This window comes from Chenopodium album, chromosome 20 (assembly GCF_948465745.1).
Source record: "Chenopodium album chromosome 20, dcCheAlbu1.1, whole genome shotgun sequence".
NCBI classification, from domain to species: Eukaryota; Viridiplantae; Streptophyta; class Magnoliopsida; order Caryophyllales; family Amaranthaceae; genus Chenopodium; species Chenopodium album.
The window spans coordinates 34447241-34470875 of NC_137853.1; the positions used below are offsets into that span (position 1 = coordinate 34447241).

Genomic DNA, 23635 nt, shown 5'->3' on the forward strand with positions numbered 1-23635 from the left:
TGTTTGTGTCCAAAGCATTTTAGAATTGACATTTATATTTATATAAAAAACATTTTAGAACTGAAATTTATATTAATATAATGAAATTTTAATGCAATAAGAACTTCATTCATACAACATATTTCCTGTACTACCTGATAATTGATTACAACATGTATCCTAGACTACACAATATTACAGCAAAATCGTAATACACACAAGACCTACTGCATACAATCCCCTAAAAAGCTCCCTCAAAAAGTTGTTCCAAGAAGCATCAGTACGCTCAAACTTAGTGCCTTGAATTTCACTGCTGCATGCTAAATTAGACTCAACAGGTGCCAGTGAAGCTAAATTTGGAGAAGTCGGCAACCAATGGTTGTTTCAAGCTGCTATCGTCTTTCTTCTCTTCAGATTCTTCAGAATAATTGCTGCCAGGTATATCTTTCTTCTCTTCAGATTCTTCAGAATAATTACCACTAGGTATATCTTTCTTCTCTACAGATTCTTTAGAATAATTGCTGCCAGGTACATCTATCAGTAACTCACTGTCATCATCTAACTTCTCTTTCATTGCAGAACTTCGGTTCTGTACAAAAGGATTAGTGAAATAAAATTTAAACTGCATGAATATTGCAATTAAAGAGTAGAGTAAACATTTTTATCTATAGCAAGTGCACCATCAAGTATAATAAAAAAAATAATACAAAACCTCAAGTTAAAACTGATAGAGAAGAATTTTTTATTTTTTTTTCCTCATATGTTTTTCCACTCTAAGAAAAAATGGTTGCCTTAGCTTATGTTTGTTCATCAACACTGCATTGTAATATAATTTAGTTGTCGACATATCTTTCTGGATATAGGTGTAAAATGCTACTATAATGCTCTGAAACAATTCTGGAATTTGAAGAATAATTATGAAGTAAAATATACCTTACGCAGTGGCTTCTTTTTATTAATTCTTCTGAAACTGGCCAAAGCCTTCCTATATAGCTTATTTTCCATACATCGTTGGGTACGCTGGGCTGCAGTAACATCGGCATGACATGCCACACACAGTGTTCTCATGTTTTCTAATTTGCACTCACCTGCAAAGTTGAACATAGTGAAGGGCAGCTCAGACATGACAATAAAAAATTGCTAATCGTCATTCATTAAATTATTTTAAATAAGTACTATGAATATCAAATTAAACAAATCACGTAGTATTTACATAAAACCAAAGGGTTAAAAATTTACTAGTAGCAAAGAGTGCATATTGTTTTGGAATTTCCTTCAATATATAAACATTTATACTGAGGCGGAAGTATGACTAGCAATAAAAGGAGGTACTGTCTATAAATGAACTCCAACCCTATAAAATTGCAGTTCACTAATGGTTGCATTCTTTAGTCAAATAAACAAAGCACCCATCACAGAACTAGACCATTCAGGAGAGAAATTTAACAGCGAATGAAGAAAAAAACATGCAGATTGAAAGAAATGTGCCATACCTCCTCCCATGAACACAGCAATTATGTGATCTGCATGCCAGGCATTACCTTCAGTTGGTTCACGAACAAGTTTGTCAAGCCTAAGAAGGAAAAATCTCAAATTATGGCATTTCAGGAAAAAAAAAAAAAAAAAAACCAGTGTAAGTGGTACTCACAATTCACAAATGCAATAAACAATGGAGCATATGGCATTTGAATTTTACTGATCATCTAGAAATACTTAAATTTTTCCTGATAATTTAGAAATACTTTGTAGATTTAACATGTCCTGAAAGGCATAACATATGACAAATCAGTCTAATCTTACAGAAAATGTCACCATTACCATACATGCAAAACCATTAAGTACTTGTTTTAACCATGACATAAGACATCACAAGCCACAACTAAACTATAATACAGATTGATAGCATAGTATGATATGGCCTCGTACATTTTTCTGTGCTTAGTCAATTGTGGTGCCTCACGCTCGATATACTTCTCTCGATCTTCCACTTCTAAAGGTAACAAGTGCTGCACAAGCTTGTGGCAGTCGAGCTGACAATTTGTACAGATACCACGTTCAATTTGGAAAAGCTCCTGAAAACCAAACATCAGTGTTCAGGACATAAAAAATTTAGCAGTGTTCAAGTGTCACATTGATACTGACACAAGTGTAAGATGCAAACCTGACGAAGGTATCTGCCACTAGTTCTTGAGCGATACTCGTCATAACAGACATTTGAACAGAAAAGATCAAAAAAACCCTTGGGCTTCTTGGCGTTGATACCTCTGAAAGCAGAGAGTTAATTTCAATCATGAACAACAGTAGAGATCTAAGATACTGCAAAAACATACTCACTGGCAATGATTTTTTTTGCAGAATTTGCATAAGGGTTCATCCATTAGTGTCCAAAACTGTAGGTGCAATGTCTTCTTCTTTCTACCATCACGGAGATAAACTTGCTTCAATGCTACATTAGATTGAAGCGGGTAACTTATTTCAAATAATGGAGTATGCCTTCTCTTGCTTCCTCCTTTCAGAAGTCCCTGTTAAGATGCACTCAATATGTTTTAGAAGAGCATAATTCTGAATTTCTGATAATACAATAAAAATATAGAAATTCATGGCCATTGAATGTACATTTCTATCGTGGTTGTTGCTTTCACTGAGACGCAATAATTCAATGGCTAAAGGTAACTGCAAAGGCTTTCCAAACAACTTCTTCTTTTCAATGTGTTTCAGGTTCTTCCACTCATTTATGAAGCTCACAATAGCAAGCTGGCAAGTAGGATTCTCCTTGATGAAGACAGAAGTCCACTTACTGGGATCAGCAGAGATTTCCTCTAGCCGGAAATTTTCAGATAATGATCTAGGTGCTGAATCTTCTGCAAGATCACAAATGCACAAGTGGACTCTTCCAGTATACTGACTCACCTACAACTCAAGTAATGATTATAATCATTATGCATTGGGCAAACAGATCGCAAAAATGGACTCATATCAAAACATATATTCCAGCAACGTGGAAACAAAACTGGAAATATCGAATTTAGTATTCATCAAGATATAATCAAACAATAATTACCATTATGATAATCCATGTTAATTATCAGTGTCAGACACAATATATAAAATACATAATATATATTTTATAGATATATTAGGGTTTCTTCTACAGTTGTACTTCAATTACTGAAAAATCTATCTTGAAACAGCAAAGAAAAGAGAAACCACAATTCTTCCAAGGGGCATGAGTCTCCTAATGAAGTGCACAAGTATTTGCTTCCACACAACTTGTAGCATGCCTAGGATAGATTTTCAGACAGACAACTTCAGTGTAGTCCGCGTTTAAAAACACACACAGACAACAGCTATTGCATTTACCAAAGTGCAAAAGATATCAGAATTAAAGGGAAAGAAATATCCGCATAGATACCCCTGGAAAGATTGAAAGAAGCAATTCAAATATCTCATCCTGAAATAATTGGTGGTAGTCCGCATTGTTAAATAAATCCAAGCTTAATGACCTTCTACCAGACCATTCCATAACTAGCAAGTTAATGCTAAGACATTCATAAAAGTATTGAATTGGGTGTTAAAACTCTCCACATAGATTTGAATTCTTTTTTTTTTCTTTCCCCCCCCCCCCCCCCCTACAAGCTTCAGCAGCTAATGTGGCAAATGGGATAAACTTGTTCTTGTTAAGCTGCAAAAGTAGATTTGTGCATGAAGTGTATCAATCATATACATAACAGTTAAATTGCTTATGTATAACAACATATACAAACTCGTACGACTTCATGCACCGAGTTTAGTGGCACGTTAGAAAGAGGACAAAACAAGTTTATTTGAAAGCAAGGAGTATAATACTAAAATGAAGTGAAAAGGTAGGTGTAAATGCTCACCGCAAAGCGCAGTGAATCCATATTTACTTGGACAAAGCTCTGACCTATGGTCAAACAATCATTCCCTTTAGTTAACTCCTGTGTCACTTCAACCGTTTCATCTGTCTGCATAACATATTGAACATAAGAGTCATCACCTACAAATACAGGATTGATGAAACACAAACTCCTATCTGTAGCATGTATAAGAATAATATATACGTAGTATATGAAATTCTCTATTCAACTAGGACCACAAATTATAAATGTGATAACCTTTTTCTTACTCCAACTACCAAAGAGGACAGACAAGAAATCTATACATAGAATCTAGTAAATTATATATCAGCACCCTTGTTCAAGATGTTCAGATAATTTGATGAGCTGCCCCCTGACCTTTATAATATTGAGAAGTTCAGTATCCTTAATTTCATAACAATACACTATAATATGATATGCTTCTTACTACCTAGGTTTATGCAGTGCAATACCAACAATATATTACTGAACAGATTGTAATCCAGATACAGGTCATAATCACCTAGAACTGGAAACATGTGGAGTAGGAGACTGTTAGACTCTAGATTCAACTGACTTGGGCTACAATATATATCTAACCCTGTGAAATTGTCACTGTCCAAGATGTTTTGGATTAGGTAAATGTCATACATAAAGGTAATTTTCATGACGATGTGGGAGAGAACCCAGTATCTAGGTTTAAACCATATGCAATGTATAATAAAAAAAAAAAACCCAGTTGAACTATGTCATATAGGACTGAGAGTTTAATGTCAGCAATTTGGAGGTATTAGGGGAACAGATCATGTTCATCTGTAATCAGTTCACTTGACTTCCTTTGATATCTAGTGTCCATAAATAAAATATGACTTTTACCAATGTCCATGGGTTGTGTATCTTTGTAGCAGTATACTTCATTTCTCCTTTTTATTTACAGGGTTTTCTAAATGATGATTAAAATATTCAAACAAGGGGGGAAGTAAGCAAGAGAAAGTTAAATTCAAATTCCAAGTGTTTTCAGAGCATGTTATACCAAGACAATCTTGAAATGAACAAGCCTAAAATTATAAAATTTTAGTATTAAAGCATCATGAATCAGCATGTTACAATTATTGACCAATGTCTCGAGTTCTCATTTGCCTACCTTAACATCATCATCATAATCTGCTCCATTCTGCTGTACGTTTTCATCTGTTGGACACTTCTCAATAGATGGAGCAGCATAACTTGAATTCACACTTTGAAATAAATTCATGTTTCTGATACATGATACATTATCAACCTGTTTGTAATTAAAACGAATTTCACTTCAAAAGTCTACATAAGAAATAGACATCAAGCATCGAGGAAACCAATTTCCCAATAATTTTCTAACATAGTCATTCTTGGATACTAAAGTTTTGAACCATTTTTAATGCAACTTTTAATCTTTAAAGCGCTGTCCACCAAGTCCAAGTTATAATTCATCTTATAGCTTTTATCAACTGCTTGTTAGGTGATAATATCTGTGGTGATAGGTTTGTATGAAAATTTGTAAGAGAAGTCATGTTCCAATGCCCATGGTAATGCTAGTTTACCCAAACGTATCTCTTTAGTCTTTTACAACCAAAAGTATCAGCACATTGAGGGGGTGTTTGGTATAAATATTGTAAATGAAACGGAACAGATTCAAATTAGTGGGGGAAAGGGTAATGATAAACGTTACCTTTACTATATGTTTGGTATCCTAATGGAATGGAAAGAATTTGAGTAGATTGTGATTGAGTAAGGAAACGCATTTTGTTTCCACTAGTTTGTCAAGGGTAACAAATTGGGGGATTTTGTTACCCTTAGGAAACTGTATTTGTTACTTTTAACACATACCAAACAACTAGAAATGGAAACACTTATTTGAATCCGTTTCCTACATCTAATTACTATACCAAACAGCCCCTGAGTAGCATAACCATAGACATTAGCATGAATTCTTCTCACAAAATATGATTTATATTCATTCCTCAATACTACCTGTTACTACCACCTAAGAACTGAGCTGTTATCTTCCTTGACAATAAATAGCAGTCTGATTTTATATGTCAATTTAATTCCAGTGTCACTCCTCTATGTTCCCTAATCCCTTCTTTTTATACAATATTTAAAATCTAGATAAACATTCAATATGATATCCTCCACCCTCTATCTGTATTGGTGGATCCTATTTCTGTACAATGAAGATCATACAATCCACTGGGAGAAGAAAAGAAAGAGTACCGCAATCTCTCTTATTGCATCATACTTCCCATCAATTGCAGATGAAACACGTTGAATGCTCCTGTTCAACTTTCGCCAGCGTGATTCATCAGATGTATCCTAGAGTTCCATGACAAAATTAAACATGAAGATCACATAATCTAATATAAGGGTATGGTAGCCAAAAGGGAGGGGAAAAACCTTTGCACAAAATATGTAAATGTTGACTGCATTGGTTTGTCCTCTTCTATGCGCTCTATCCTCAGCCTAAACAAGCAACTGCAAAGGTTAATCAAAGTTCTACTCAAAAGCAATCATAATACAGATAGCAAATGTGCTTAGTAAAAGACATTGAAAAAGAGCTGTTGCTAAGATGACTCAACAGCTAACAGAAGGAAGAAGTGTTGTTAGAACTTAGAAGAGAGGTTTCAAACAGGGGCAATGCAACCAAACAAGGCCCTCAAAATTGGATAGAAATAAATCATGAGACAATAATGACTAAAGAGCAGTGGCACAGTGGTGAAGTGCAAGTGTCGTAAACTGAAAGTCCTGAGTTCAAATCCCAGGATGAGATCTGTTGGTTTTTTTTTTTTTTCCTTTCTCGTTTCTTTCCTATCCTATTTATGATTTCTAATTCTCTCCACTCTATGAAAATCCTTCATAATTGACCAAACCAAATTCGTCGGTATCAATAGGGAGTGTTTCAAAACCTGTGTTCTCGTCCGTATCAACAAGGGGGTGTTTCAACCACCTGTGATCTTGTCTGTATCAACAGGGGGTGTTTTAAACCTGTTTAAGATTACATCCCATGTATCACACAAAAGTTACTTCCTATTCCGAGATATAGGGAATAGTTCCCCATGTCTCCCTACTAAAGGCTGTAACCCTCCACTAATCTATTCTAAATATTCTAATAACGTACAACTACTATAAAGTCCTAAAATCCTTTGAAATCAAATTTGCATTGTGACAATCATGACATGGTCTGTGATCAACGCATCATATTTGTTCCCGCAATCGCAACGATACCGTATCTTCAACTCATGAAACCAACCACAAGAATTTACACATCCTACAGTAGACATGTTACACATTGGTCCATTCCATGCTCAAAATTGAAGGTGTTGGTTTATTTCTATAGAAATCAAAGCACATATGTTTTCCTGCATACCCTTTATGCTTCAGGTCCAACATATCACAAGTTAAGAGGGAGAGTCCTGACGCGTCATTGTTTCCTACTTTCCCTATACGATCTCATCCTTCTCTCCCTCTCATAAGACAGATACCCAAAGTCATGCAACATAGACAACTTTGTTCCAAGCCCTCACTTTTGAAATGAGGATAGAACTCAAAAGCTCTTAAAGGAGCATAATCCTCTTGAAAAAGGATCTATTATTTCAACCAAGTCCTAAAAAGCTAAGCACGATTAGAAAGCAAACATGCACACTTATTTAGAAATTTTGAGAGTATAGCACACAGAGTCATTTGTGATAGTAAAGGTGTGCATTGGAGACAGTTTTTTAAAAAAAAGGTATACATCGGTAGTTTCAAATTTTATTTTCAATAATTATTTAAGATTATAGACTTCAGCACATTATCAATTACCAGCCCAACTATACCTGCTGCAAGGAAGTTGGGTCTTTGGGTAGCTCCAGGAAGACCACATTACGAGCCACTGAAAGATCCAGTCCTGCATAGCCAACTGAGATCCCGATGATTGCAATCTTGACCTACATCACATAATTTCTGAATATAAATACAAGATATCAAATCATTATGCCAGTCAAAAAAATTATTGTCGCCTTTAAGATCAATATAATAAACTCATTCAATTTTGATAATAATGCACATTATCTGGGTTGATCCATTCATCGTTTCAACCAAATGTATCCATCTACAAGTATTACAGCTTAAATCATTCTTTTTTTTTTTTTTAATTCTTCAAAACAAGACAGGATAATGACGTGTTTCTGTAGTAGAAACTAGAGTAATTGTAAAAGCATGTCTTTAAATAAAAAAGCATTCTAAGATATTTTTAGACCTTTGCTAGACAAAAAAATTAGAGGGAACACTGGCACTGTGGTCAGCACATGGATAGGAAGACATACACACTGGTCACTGTGGTCAGCACATAGATAGGAACACGTTGAGCTTGCATACTGAGAATGAACTCATAGTAAGATGGAAGGGATAATCAACTGAATTCTACATGCAAAATCACACACATTGAGCTCGCTGAGAATGAACTCATGGTAAGTTGGAAGGGACAATCAACTAAATTCTAGAGGCAAATTCAAATACGGTGAAAATTGCAAAGCATCATATGATGACAATATAAAGAGCACAAGTGAGGGTATAGAGCATAAGTAACCTCTTTTGATGACTGAAACGACCTCACAGCATTTTGCCTGTCGCAATCAAGTATATTACCATCAATGCGTACAAAACCAATGCCTTTGTTACAAAGGAACGCCTGAAAATGGGTAACCATTCATAAGAATAAACACAAGAAGTGTAGACACATAAGACTTCCAAATAGCTAATCTTTTCCATTTAATCTTAGGTTTGTTAACTTCCTGCTCAATTTACAAAAAAAAAGATATAAGATTATAAGCCTTATCTTAGGTTTAATTGGGGCTTTCTGTTTCATGGAAATCGCCATGCCCCACAGATTGATCAATTACCATGGAAATGGAAATTCCCTATGTAGCTTGCTACTAAAGGGTAGTTTCTTAACAGGGAGGTGAGGTAAAGGGAACGACCTAACTTCTCTCAACTATAATGTACAGTGGTCCATGGAAAGGCGGTCCTCTTATGAATGAATGGATTCAATTTCATCATTTTGCAGTTGCTGAAAGTAATATTATACAGCCAGAGAACACAACTATCACAGTATATTTGCAGCTTTAATAATGATATAACAATTCCATCATTATTTAACTTGGTGAGCCAACATTGGCAACACCTGAGGCAAGAGAAAATCGAAGAGCTCCTCACCTGTAATTTATCTAGGACCTTAAGATGGTGAGCAAATATTATCATTTTGTGAGAACTCGCATCCAGCTCGGTATTATTTGAGTCATCAGATTCGGTAACAATAGGGTGAAGGGAAAGCCACTCAAGAAATCCAAACACCTTAGAAATACCAAGCACTTGATCAGAGAGCTCTCGGTCAAGCCCTCCAGTGTCTGCAGACAAAAATAATCTCTTCAAAGTGAGAACCATCTATATGGTGCCATCATGAGGGATCATAACTCACTTAGAAACCTAAAAACCACCAATGTAGACATAAATGATCAATCTATTTACTTCACTAACTTATCACATCTACCATACCAGCACATACTAGTGGAAACAAGCAAGAATCAGTCCAAAATTAACTTTAATCTGGTTGTATATACATTATAATAATCATAAAAATTAAAAAAAAAATTAAAAAAAAAAAAAAAAAATTAAAAAAAAAAAAAAAAAAAAAAAAAAAAACCCTTATAATATGTCATTCAATTTGCAATGGATATTTTTAAGCTTAATACTACTATACTATATTAGAAACTGATAGCATCCATTGGGAAAAAAACACGGGAACAAGGTAAAAAAATCACAAGAGCAACCGAACCCCAAAAAAATGCCTACAAGTGTAAATAGAGTAGAGGGAAAGCAATTAAGCATCTTTGGATTGTAGTGATTATGACAACCAACCAAGCAAAGATTAATGTAAATAATCATTAGGTTTCAATAACCAAACCCTACACAAGAACGAGCAAAGTCTCAGTGAAGCCTTCGGAAGGCTTTCACATATCTCTAGTTTCTTTTATTATGAACCGACAAAGAAGACACACGTCCTTACTCATTAAAGCCTTGATGGCAGTTTGAGGTATTATTCTCACATAACTTGATTTCCCAAGCTCTTACATGCCCATAAGACCATAGGCTTGGTTTTAAAAAGCGCGCCTCTCCCAGGCTCTAGGAAATGGGCTTTAGCTAGGCGAGGCTCGGTCACCTACGAAAGGCGCGCGCCTCAAAGCGCCTTTTGTAAGGTGTGCCTTTGCGCCTCAAGGAAAATAACTAAGATTCAAGTTATAAATTGAGGAATGGTGGACATTTTTTCAAATTCAGACTACCTTAGCTTTAAATATATCATTATTTAATTTATTATGAATCTATTTCAGTGGTATTAAGTACAATCAAAGAAAATAAAATTATTTGAAATAAATATATATAAATACATGTGCCTTGCATACAAAAGGCGCGCGCCTTCGCCTTGCGCCTCACGCCTAGGCTACAAGGACCATTTGCGCCTTGGTGCGCCTTGCGCCTTTTAAAACTAAGACCATAGGTAAATGGAACATGTACATCTAAAAGCTCAAAAAGAGTATTAGATGTATTATTCTCACATGGCTTGATTTCCCAAGCTTTTACATGCCTATAAGACCATAGGTAAATGGAACATGTACATATACAAAGCTCAAAAGAGTACACATTTATTTATCCTTATGAGCTGCAGTGTAATTTAGGCAAAGCTGAACTAGAGCATGATCACTCCAAACCATAAGTAAATAGGAAAAGGACAATACAATAAGACAAAATCAAGACATTGCAAATAAATTTAAATCTTAGAGTTATATCGTACCGTTATCATCATCTTTACCAGCATGATTAGTATGTGACTCTCCCAGATTTGCCACAACATTCTTTGCAATAACGATGTCTGATTTTTTTAAAGATAAGCTTATAATTTGTCTACGTTTAGGCGGTAACTGCACTAGCAAATGCTCCTTCAAACGCCGTATCTATAAAGCAGAAGCGAATATAGGTAAGTTGGATATATGTAAGAAATATCCAAATTTCAAATATTGGCAGAAAAGAAATTGCAACAGTAGAAACTCAAAAGTTTATCAACCAATAAATTCTATATTAGTTACATGCATATGAATAGAGTATATAAGATAAAAAAAAGCTAAATAGATCCATGATCAAGCAGAGAAGAGAGGAAGACCATGACAGTTTGTCTAAGTAAAACATTCAGCTCCTCCAAACGGGTGCCCCTTGAGAAATCCTACAACAGATGCAGGAAGATTGGGTTAATTGACTTGCAATAATTTCAGAGACTTGTAATAAATTCTAAATTAAATTACTTCTACACAGCCAAAACTTAATAATAATTACATTTGTGAAAAAAACAGAGGACCACTTGTTCTCTGCAACAAGGCAATGAGCTCTTTCACGAACAATATCATGGGTGAATTATTATTTATAGCCGAATATAGATTTCATGTGTCAAGCCCAATTTTGCTTTGAGAATGGCACTAGTTCTTTAGAGACGAAACAAAAAGGTTCCAAAGGAGTTCAATCTAGTTTGGATTGAATTTAACACCAAGTACAAGCTAATATTCTAAGAAGAAAGGAATACTCTGGATAGTGGATATCTTAACCAAACCAAGTACTTCTCCAATTATGTAGGTTGATTACACATAGACATTTCTTCCATACAACTCCAGTAAAGACTTGCCACTGAATGCATGACATTGTACATATAATACACACTTCAAGCATTTTGAAATGTGTCTTAGTCAATATAAACAAAAGATAGAAAATAGTTTGAACAAATGCTTCATTTTAAAAATTTGACGTGATTCTTTTCCTTAGATAAGGATGAGGTAATCCAAATTCAATGAAGGATACAAACTTTACCATGTATGCCTTTCCTTTATGATTGTTGACAAGTTTTGCAGAACAGTAAGTATTTGCATACGCATACTTGTCCTTACCCAGCAGGCCAGGCCTAAAAGAGAAAATCACCTTAGAATTTCACAAGGCAAGGAAAGTTAGGTTTATGCAACATAAGATAAAGAGGCTCACCATAACATATTTATCTGATGATAAATATCAAATGGCCTATGATCACCTAGCAAGAATTTCACTGTTTAGACATTTACAGAAATTGAAAGAAAAATATCCACAGCATGACAAGCTTAAAAATAGAATGCCAAGACTTCATGAAGATAATGCCATTAATTGCACTATTGAAGCTTTGGCTGTATGTGTAACCTTGACAAAGATGGTGTTCCTGACAGCAGAATTATGCGTTTAGCCTCAGATGCCACATCGAGAACAGCTTGTATCTATTAACAAGAAAAAAAAAACATCAAGTTAAGGTGTGTTATTGGGCAAAAAGCAATTATTGATACTACATAATAAATGATCTGCAGTTGGATCATTTGCAAATGACAAAACCCAAAATTTTAATAACCATGATACGTAGTATTTAGTCCCAGGCAAAAGAAGGGTAGCGAATGGGCCTTGTACATATTCTGTTCTTCATGTCCAACTCTGATCAGATTTAAAAATTCATCGCATTGACTAATTTAGACTAGAGCACTGGCAGCCAAAATGGTACATTAATAATGAAAAAACAAAATTGCTGTGGCACACTATATTTGTGATAACTTGGATGCATAGATACCTCATACCCATCAATGACTACTCTACATTCTAAAGTAAAACAGTAAGACTCAGTTCAGTTCACCTTACTTCAAATCAGATCAAACCACTCTAAACAAGTTCTTATCAGAAATGAACTGGAAAAAAATAAAATAATAAAATAAAATACAATAGATCATATCATAGAACTTATTTTACACATTTTTATTGTTGTTTGTAAGCCAATAAGATTCATTGATCATCACTCGTTATTGCTAGCTTCTAAGAGAAAATGCCAGATCCACTCCCATTTAAGATATGTAATTTGAGCTTTAACAAATGTTCTGACAAGGTAATCCCTCCTCTACTTCAAAACCCAATCATGAGGCTCAACACACACACACAGACACACACACACACACACACAGAAAAAAAAAAAAAAAAAAAAAAAAAACAACAACAACATAAGCATTTCCGAATTCATAGGCATTTCATAAACTATGATAAGGATTACTTAAGAAAGAGGGTTGAATGATTTTTTTTTTCCACAGCAAACTGAATATAACTCTAATTTATCCACCAAACCCCTTAATGACCCTAAACTTCTTGGGTCTGCATAAATAGATTGCTCATGCTCAATCAATTTTCCTCCTCGTAATGTTGCACAAAAATCAATAAAAATGACTTAACCTTATGGACATACTGCTTTACCTTCTGTAGCAACTAGCAAAGGGACCTTTGCCATAGGCGACAGGGAATGATTTAATGATACCCTATTGCAATTATCAAATTCTAGTAGTTTACGACTTATCAAATTCTAGTAGTTTACTAGTTTAGGACTTATCAAATTCTAGTAGCATAGGAAAATTGATGATACAATTTTCACCTCTGCTGCTCTGCAAGAAAGTTTAGCTCATAATAAGCAGACCGCTCACAAAAACACAAGACTTTTAAGTCGAATAAACATGTCAAGTTACAAAGTTTACATTTGGGACTCAAAATTTATAGTCGTCAATACTTGTGATACAAAGTTAGCTTCACTATAAGTATAAATAACACTGGATGACTACACTGCGCTTTTCTTAGCACACCCTTATCAGATGCCTTTTGAAGAAGTTTAATATTGGGTGGATAGGCATTTATGGTTGTTTGTTTGTTTGTGAGCTCAAGAGCATGATCATGCATTCATGCACCTACCTTCCATTCTTTCCATTGTCATCACAACCTCATCAATGCCAAAGATGAACTCTTTTCTATTCTCAAAAGCCCTTCCAAGGTTCAACAAATATGATATTACATGATCTTATCCAACTTCCAGCCACACCTAGTGGTATATAAGAACCAAACTGACAATGAGCAGCTTGAGCCTGGCTTAGCTAAAACTTGTTTGTGTTTGTTTAAATATATAAATATACCAATTTCAAAAAAGTTTAAAAGCTCATTTACATAAAAATATGAGACTGACCGCAGATAGATTTGTTACTCATTAATAACAGCAAACGAAATAAAATATGACTTATGCTCATTTCAAGACTACCAAAAGATAATTTGGAGGTTTTTTTGTTCATTTTAAATTCTTTACAAATGTCTAATTTTGGTTTCATAACTAATGCACCGTGAATAATCGGTCAATATATTTGAATCTTTAATTCATACATACATGCCAAGAATGAACATATTTTTAATTTTGATAGAAAGCTTAAACTTGAGCTCCATTACGTTAAAAACGCTTGAGCATAAACAAGATGATACTCAGAATAAACCACACCCACTACAATGATGTTGTCACTTCAAACCCTACCGCTCAATCTTCATTCTCTTCCTTTTGATTATACTATAAATAATACAAATATTGCACATTATCAACAAGCCATTGTGTATAATCTATATAATGCCATTAGAAGTTGATCTCTAGCACAATAATTCTAATAAAGACTTGGTGAAGCTTCCCAATAATAAGACTCCACAAAAACCCAAAGCATGTCATACATGAAGAAGCTCCACTTCAAGAATAGGGTCCAAGCACATCAGCCCCCTCCTCAAACGTAGCAATAAATTTCCCACCCTTCAAGACTCTAACATGGCCTCAATAATATTCTTTTGAAACAAAACCTAAAAAAAATAGTGATCAATAATCTTATTCGCCTATTTTTCAGAAGGAAGAAATAAGGAACAAGATATCTCTTATGTTGAATACAGTGGAACCTACATTGACGGAACCAAATACCCGGCCTCATTCTGAAAATAATAGGCATATGATGGCTTCTTGATGCACTGCACTCGTCCTTTCAGCCTCTAAAAGAAAAGGATTCAGTTCTCAATAATGAAAGCAAAATAAACCCTTAAGAAGGAACTCAAGTCTCAACAAATTCATTGTATATGGTTATACGTCTCAACCTCTAAATAACACTAATTTATTCTAGCTCATCAAGCCCCTTGTAAACTGCCTATTTCGTTCCTCAACATTACAGTTTCATACTTCTTTTCAACAAACATAAAGCCAAAAAAATTGCACAAAAGAAGCTCCTTCCAAAGATATCAATGAAAGCAGAAAGTCTATACCATACTGAAGCTAATTGAATTGAAGGGTATTTAGATATTAATGGCTCTGTAGCCTCTGTTTGGTATGAGCAATCGCCATAGCTTTAGCAAATTAGCATTATAATCAACAGTGAAAGGGGGAAAAACATCTAAAAACTGAAATAATCCAACACACATGATTACAATTGTCTAACTCAGGCAAAATGTTTCCACTAAAATTTAATGAGCAAAGAAATTTTGAATAAAAGGAAGCATGATATAGAGTCTAATTGAGTTAAAAAAAAAAAAAAAAAAAAAAAAAAAACACCCTAAAACTGCTCCTACATCAACTGCAATATCAGAACCAAACCCCAATGATGGTTTGGCTACATGAACCAATAATATATCTTTTGTAGTCACCAACCAAGATCCTCTCCCTCCATTACTCGTACCAAAATAGTAAAATAATGCAAAAATTTATCTACAGTCAAAATATTCTTGTCATTGCAAATTCTTTTTAAATGACTTCACACCATTGCATGTTCAAGATCATTCCAGAAATCTGACATGATGTGATCAGAGGTAGTAAATCTTCTTCATAGGATCCAATTTTTTATTAATTTCTAATTTTCATGGCCTTCCTGGAACTACAAATGGGGAGCCACTTTTCCCCATTAAAGTAGAGATGATTATAAATAAGAGATAGCAAGATATTTATATTTTTATTAGACAAAAGGGTTCGCCTACAATTTACTAAAACAAGGGATACCAATGGATTTCATATTCAACAACCCTCAGCTCAGAACATGTTCTCCTCCAATTGAAATATATTTTGAATTGATTAAGGCGTTCTAATCTGTTTTAGTTAAGGTCTGGTCTGATCCGGTTTCTAGGTCGGACTAGATTTTGACCGTAATGTATAAGAAAAAACAGTATCTTGTAAAATTTGTCTCAATCTGTTTTTTCATAAATCTTTTTTTTTTTTACAATATTTAGTCACACAATCATATATATGAAAAAAAAAAAAAAAAAAATGTAATCAGAAATAAGAAGATTAGGTTTAAATCTTTTGGGTTCAGTTTGATCCGACCTTGCATGATTATAAAAAAGAATTAGTAATGAGCTTTTGAAATAAGATAAATAGAACATGTTGGAATATGACTCGAGAGTAGAGAAACAATCGAGGCTTGGCATATAAGCTAAGGGGATGAATTACTTATGTTAAGCAACGAAGCATTGGATGGATCAACTTCAACTGGGCATATCTCTCAAACTACTTGGAGTTTTGAGGTGATTCAGATTTGAGGTGAAAGCTTGTTTCAAGAACTTTCCAATGATAGGTCATATGCTTAATTCTCATAAGAAACGAGGAAGTTATGGATATCTTATTGTGAGCTGTCTGTGCTGACCCGAACAGGGGCTGCACATCTGTGCCGAATTTGGCACGTCCGTGCAGCTGCAGTTCCAGACGATCAGTAGCTCCTGGAATCATTTAACCAGACCTGATACTCTGACCCACTTAGTCGAGGGTATAAATACCCATTTGGGGATACTTAATTATTCAATTACATATTAAGAGAAACACATTTGAGAGCTAGAGTTCTTGTTTTGTAACTCTTGTGCTTTAGAGTGGAAATAAGTGAGAGATTACTCTTGTAAACAATAATTTAAATCAATACAAACATTTCCCTTGTTCTTGGGAGGGTTTTATAGTCTTCAATAAATTTGCTTAAAGGATTTTCCCACCTTTCAATTTCTTGTCTCTTTTACTATCAAATTTCTTAATTGTTTTTTGCTAATTACTTCAATTATCAACCATTTGCTTGAACAGAACAAGTTTCATTACACTATACACACAATTGTGCAACATAGCATTACTATTATTTTTAAAAGCACAAAAGGAATTTTATCCAACTAATGTCAGCTCTAAATTAGAGATATATCCTTTAGGGTGAATATCTTAACCTTAAGGGAATTGTTCACCAAATTTTCGGATAAAAAAATTACTTTCAACAAATTTTAGGAGAATGTTATAACCCTTGAAGGTACCATTAAACCCAATCAATCAATCAAAGCCTTAATCTCGTAAGCTGGGTTGGCTACATGAACCAAAAGTGATTATTCCGTATAGTCATCGACAAAAATCTTCCTCCTCCATCCCTTACGATCAAATGTTTCATCCTCATGCTAATCTATATACTTCATATCCTTCCTAACTCCTTCCAACCAAGTCATTTTCAGTCTTCCTCTCCCTCGTTTAACCCCTCCATGTTCCCACTTTTACACACTTCGTACCAGTGCTCCCTCGGATCTCTGTCTAACTTGCCCAAACCAATGTAGGCGATTATTCCTTAATTTGTATGCAATGCCTGCCACAACCACTTTCTTGCGAATAACCTCAATTCTAATGTTCCATTAAACACAATAGAGTATTAACACATGACAAAGCATTTTGAAATGGTGTTCAACGTTAAAAGGCTAAATTTTTTGCTAGCATATCGCCTCCTTGTTTAGAGGGCAAAAATATGGATGGATCATGGAAGAGTAAGAAGCTTCTATCAACACTCATTTTTCCATGTCAATTCTTTTAAAAAAGAAAAAAAAAAGTAGGAAGTCTTTTTTAGTTGTAAGATAATTATTGGAAACTAAAAAGAATAGCATACAACCACAAGACAATCAATCAATCAATCAATCAATCAAAGCCTTAATCCCAAAAGTGGGGTCGGCTAACATGAACCAAATTTGATTATTCCGTGTAGTCATCAACATAAATCTTTCTCCTCCATCCCTTACGATCCAATACAACCACAAGACAAGAAATCCTTAAATTGAAAATATAAAGAAAAGAAAAGCTTCTGAAGTCTTACGACCACGATACTAATTTAAACTCCCATACCTATTAATTATCTATAGAGTACTTGCAAAAGTTGTGCAGGGATTTTCCTGTTTGGAAAATGAATGTACAAAACAAAGGCCCCCAAAACAAACCAGCTAAGACAGCTGAGTAGCCATGTTAGGTAAAGAAAAAAAAAACAAACAAACAAACAAACAAAAAATCCCATAGTAGCCTCTTTATATAATAACATGATCTGGGAAAAAAAAATCTAATCTTCATCTTCTACTCTTAAAATGATCCATTCTTCTCATAACAAGTGTTCAGAGCTTACGAAATCATGTTATTACGACTTAGATAACCAACTGTAGCAAAATAATGCAACTAGAAACAAAATCTAGGATTGTTTAAAGCAAACATACAAAATTACAGCCAAGTCATGTGCTCGCCAACAATATTCTGATAAAACAAGGGAAATGAAATAATCTACCTCTCCAGGCTCTGATTTCTTCTTTGAACATCGTATATGATGTGATTCATCGACTATCATGACACTCCATTCCCATTTCAGTATACTATCTCGCAAGCGTTTAAGCATAGTATAAGAAATGACAACAACTTTTGGACGTCTCTTCAAATGCACAGGATTGTCTTTATAACCAAATACTGAAGAAAAGATATGCGCAAGTGTTAAAAACAAAACAAGACATTTTACAATTTGATCTAGTAAGAAGAAACTCAAGCAAGCAATACTTATCAATTTTCCAATACCTATGAGTTACACTTCATTCAATCAAAGGACTACTTTTGCATTTGTGACAACTTTATTTTTTTACATAATATAGAAATTCTTTCAACATACAATATGCCAAAAATATATGTAGTTATATATGGGATAAAGTGGTGAAAAAAACATCACAATGCTCCCATATTTGTAATACACTTAGGCCATCTTCTGTTCACCTTTATTTTCACTCATTTTAAATAAGTTCATATGAAATAAGTTCAGGAAAAATAAGTATAAGGGTAACCCAAGTTCATTACAAAAATACGTTTTAATAAGGTCTGATAAGAAAATCAGGTGAATAAAACACACCCTTAGAGGGTGAAGGAAGTATATCAGCAATTTCTTTCTAAGGTGGATGATATCAACCAGTCTTTTCTTTAAAAAAAAAAATAATAAATAAAAGCCAGAAGCAACTCCCAAAATTTGCAGGCAGTAGCTAATAGGGCTACTTACAACACACCCTACACACGCGTAAACCATTAAGGAAAATCCGAAAATTCGATCCGCATCCGATCCGAAAATTATGGATAACCAATCCGAAATTGATTTGATATCGGATCGGATACGTATATCCAAATATTGGATTTCAGAGATCCGGGGGAAAAAAAAAAAAAAAAGCCACTGACAATTTCCATTTTATTTCATACGTAGATTATATCACTCCAAGACCCAAACACTCCCCACACTCCCAGGCCCAAACCCAAACCCTTATTTCATTCCGTCAAACAAACCCCTCGCCGCTCTCTCTTCTCTCTCCTCCCTCCTCCCTCCTCTTTTTCCTATCAGATCTCAAACCCAATCCCACTCTAGAAATCATCAAATCCCACACTAAAGTTTTGATAACAGTAATCATCTCCTTCTCCAGCAACAACGACTTCATTCCTCACAAATGCTACACCAACGACTTCTCAGCGGCACCTCTGTCTCACTCTCACCCCGCCTCTCTTTCGCATCCCTGCTAACGAACGTCCCTACACTTTTCCTTGATTTTTCTTACTCATTTACTTTAGTTTCAATTGATTTGTTTTACAGAAAAGTGTTACAATTTTCTGGGTTTTTGTTATAGATTCTGATCTTATACCAATTACCAAATTAATCTTTGGTTTTTGTTAGTTGGGTTTTTTTTTCGATTATTAGATTTTAAATACAAAATATATATGTATAATTGTAGCTTGTAAATGTTGTAATTATGAAAATTGCAGTCATAAATGTCAATAGAAAAGAAAATTATGAAATTTATCCTACTTTCGTTTTTCTTGACAATTTTTTTTTTTAGTTTTGCCATAAAATATAAAATATCAATTTGCCTTTTACAACAAATACAATTTTTGCTATTAAAATAGCATTTTAACCATATTAGTAACAAAATATATATTATTAAAAGGGTCGGGTATTGGATATCCGAACTATCCAATCCAAAATTTTTTCGGATCGGATACGGATATCAAATATCAGCATTTTCGGATACAGATATCCGATTAAAAAAAGGATTTCGGATCGGATCTCCGATCAGTGCTCACCCCTAAAATCCATGAATGAAAACAAAAGCAAGCATGTAAACTCTTATTTGTGATTATAATGAAGTAAGAAGGACCCTAAGAGCGATAAATCTTCTAGCTAGAAAGTGGTATACTTATGTATCAAAATGCCAAAAATTGTTCAGCAACATGTTAACAAAAAGATAATAAGAAAAAACTAGAACAGTTAAGCTCATCATTAGATATTATTATGGAAACAAGATAAAAACTGGTAAAATGAACAACGGGTCAATCATGAATCAGAAGCTAGTTGGCCATAAGCAAAAAAAAAAAAATGGTCTTTAAACTTCCTAGGCAAACAGCCAATCTAAATAGTTATCATTCATTTACAAAGATATTATTTGAGAGCACAATGATGAGTCCCAGGCCAAACTCTCTAATCCAATCACAATGCTATGCTCTAACCATAGTTCATCCAATGAAAATGATTGCCATTCCTAAGAGGACAGGAAAGATCTTAAGGTGCATTTAACCCCACCAATACAGGCTTCTGAAAAGGATGAAAGAGAAAAAAGCTATTAGCTAAGAAATTAATAGTAAAGGTCATCCAGGACAGTACCAAGATGTATATCAGCTGGCAAATAAGAAGGAAGCCAATGCTCCAATTCTTCAGCCCATGCATAGCGCAAGATAGCAGGGCAAACAACAAGTATTGAGCCTTCATTGGCAAAGCAGCTTGCAATGGCAATGGCCTGAAACCAAGAAAACATCATGTAAATAGAGTGGATTACATCCCAGCAGGAAACAAGCAAAATAACAAATGTAATATATACTCATTCAATTTATAAATCCTTCCTCGGATTTTAATGATCAAAACATTTTCCTTATTTGGAAGTTGCTTATAAAATGCAACATCAATAAACTTGCCTATGGGTTCTCTCTCTATCTCTCTCCTTAGCACAAGGATCCCTCTTTTTATCCATATTTATCTCTCTCCTCTACACAAGGGCTCCTAAACAATGTATATTCCATATCATCAAATTAAACTTCATGAGCACAAGCAAATTCTTTAGGCCACAATTAAATATTAAGATCATCACAGGTTCAGGTTACAGCATAATACTCGTATAAAAGAAGGAACCAAAACTCAAGACAATAAGAAAGGAACAAAGCATACGACTCCAAACCAAGCAAGAAAGTAAGTTCATATATCAAAGCTCATGCTACCTGAAGGGTCTTGCCAAGCCCCATTTCATCAGCAATAAGACACCGACCCCCCCTTTGCAATCCAAATTTTAGTCCATCAAGCTGAAAAGGCAAGAGAGTATCCAACAATTTTCTTGGCAGCTTCTTTATCAGTTCATCAACCTTCTCATCAGACAAATGCCCAGGCCTACACGGTGTCCATTTTCCAGGCATGTCGGAATGAGAAAGTTTCATCATCACATTATAAGTTGTCCATGGTATTTCTTCAACTTCTTCAATGTCAGTGCAGTTCTTTAAGCTTTTAAGAACTGCATCGTAATATGTAAGCTTATAAACAGACGCCTTCCCACCACCATGGATTTGTGTATAATGTGTAGACATAACCTAGTCAAAGAAGAGAGCACGAAACAAAACAAGTCAGGGAAGTTTATGCAGAAACTAGAAGAGATTCAACACACATTGCTCCAGCATAGTGACCACACAAAGAGAAAACAACTCATAGCTTCGCATTGTTGTTCATCATACAGAAGCTCAGCAACCACCAAATAAATGAAATTTTCAAAGAAACTTTGTACAGATAATTGTGCATTGTTGGGGACCAACACAAACCCTTTCACTACAAATTTAAAAATCAAACATCCAAGTTTGTTCTGTTCCTGTTCATGATAAACTCTAGAAATGAAATCTCAAACAACTTAGCATAAATAGAATCAAATGCAGCAACAATTATCAAACATAAAAGCATACAGGTCAAGCAAAACACAATTTTAGAACAAATCAAGCTTAGTATGAACTGCATTCACAGATTTCTCACAACCACTGCAATCTCGCAACTAACTGGGGTTGCAGGATGCCACATTGACTATCAAAAAAGAAGGCACAAATGTAAAATGTTAAGCAAAACACAACTTCATAATAAATCAAACTTGCCATTACTTATTAATTTCACAACATAGCTCACACCGTGAAAAATATACAACAATCTTTGTTCATTCAAACACAATTGGATAATACATCCAGCAAAAATCAAGCTTAATATGCCACAATTCCCAAACAAATGCAAAACCCATGAAAAATAAAACATGAAGCTTAAACCAAGTAAAACCCCAATTCAACTAAAACCCCAATTCAACTAAAACCCAACAATGAAATAAAAATCCCAAACAAAAACCCAAATGCTTACATTTGAAAGACAAGCCTCTATAATTTGAAAGCAATCATCTTGACCCGGAAAGCGAAACCCTTGAATTCTGTCCGGATTAATGGAGAAAGAATCAGGAGAACAGATTTCGAGTCGAACCCTAAACCTCGAAAGCGGAGAAACGGGTTCAATTTTGGAGGGAACGGGTAAATTGGTTGATGGGTCGATTACTTTCCTTGATTTGAATGATTTCCAGTAATCAATTGGGTGTTGAGGGTTTGATATTAGGGATGCTTGGCGCTTGGCTAAAAGCGCCAAGGCATTTAAACGCTTAGTTTCGATCCTTTGCTTTAACTCTTCGGTGAGTTCTGGTGATGGCGGAGATGGGGCATCCGCCATTGTTGATTGAAGAAGGTTGGTTAGTACACTGCTTACTGCTGTGCTTTCTGTTTTTGAGTTTTGAGGGGGAAAATGAGGAAAGGAGAGTGCTAACGCGGGCAAATGGCCAAATGAAGGTTTGAAGAAATTGCCGGTATTCGAGTTTGATTTAAAAGGTTTCGCTTTCACAATGTAAAGATGGCATTGGATCGTGTTGGTGGCTTGGCAACATTAATAAAAAAAACACCTATTGAGGCCTACCTAAGGCTTGAAACTAAAATTGCCGGTTTTGGATTTTGATTTAAAATGATTTCGCTCTCATGATATAAAGATGACATTGAATCGTGTTGGTGGTTTGACAGCATAAAAAAAATAAATAAAATAACCTTTTAAGGTTGACTACCCAAGGCTTGGAAATGACAAAAGTTGAACCCCTACTTGTACTCTGTACTCCATACTAGTAGTGCAAAGAGGAGGGGTACGGTATTTGCCTACAAGTTTTATATCTATATAATACTCTACATTTTTTATGAGTGTCTTTTTTTAAAAAGTAAAGGGGCTAGGAGTTGAGCCACAAGAGTCAGGCCTCGGCTTTGCAGTCAAGTTTTGAACTAACCTACCGAACTAATCAATTGAGTAATGAATTACATATATAAATGTTAATTCTATGTAATGACTTGGGACATTACCCTAATCACATAATTAATTCTATGTAACGGCTCTGGGCAATGTCCTGGTCCAAATACATTTAAATTTTCAATATGGTTGCATCATCATACATTAAAA

At 34.7% G+C, this 23635-nt stretch overlaps 1 protein-coding gene across 1 annotated transcript; it reads right to left on the reverse strand.

Moving 5' to 3' along the window:
• Positions 1–130: 130 nt before the first annotated feature.
• On the reverse strand, positions 131–22968 carry LOC145597785 (uncharacterized). Its single transcript, XM_081654031.1, has 23 exons — positions 22514–22968; positions 21352–21714; positions 20744–20876; positions 18350–18525; positions 12135–12208; positions 11946–11981; positions 11778–11868; positions 11083–11142; positions 10717–10876; positions 9084–9274; positions 8458–8559; positions 7706–7816; positions 6288–6353; positions 6108–6206; positions 5002–5139; positions 3861–3965; positions 2596–2889; positions 2314–2501; positions 2141–2243; positions 1906–2051; positions 1473–1552; positions 913–1067; positions 131–568 (listed from the first exon to the last, which is right to left on the reverse strand). The coding sequence occupies exons 1-23, from the start codon at positions 22868–22870 to the stop codon at positions 311–313; spliced, it is 3486 nt and encodes a 1161-aa protein (XP_081510157.1). The 5' UTR covers positions 22871–22968; the 3' UTR covers positions 131–310.
• Between the last annotated feature and the right edge of the window lie 667 nt (positions 22969–23635).

Excerpts from the sequence above, each read along its gene's own strand:
- LOC145597785 (XM_081654031.1), bottom strand. The coding sequence starts at position 22,870 with ATGGCGGATGCCCCATCTCCGCCATCACCAGAACTCACCGAAGAGTTA. Across the intron at positions 8,560-9,083 it reads AGGTCCTAGATAAATTACAG|GCGTTCCTTTGTAACAAAGG; the intron begins GTGAGGAGCTCT and ends ACCCATTTTCAG. Across the intron at positions 569-912 it reads AAAAGAAGCCACTGCGTAAG|AACCGAAGTTCTGCAATGAA; the intron begins GTATATTTTACT and ends CCTTTTGTACAG.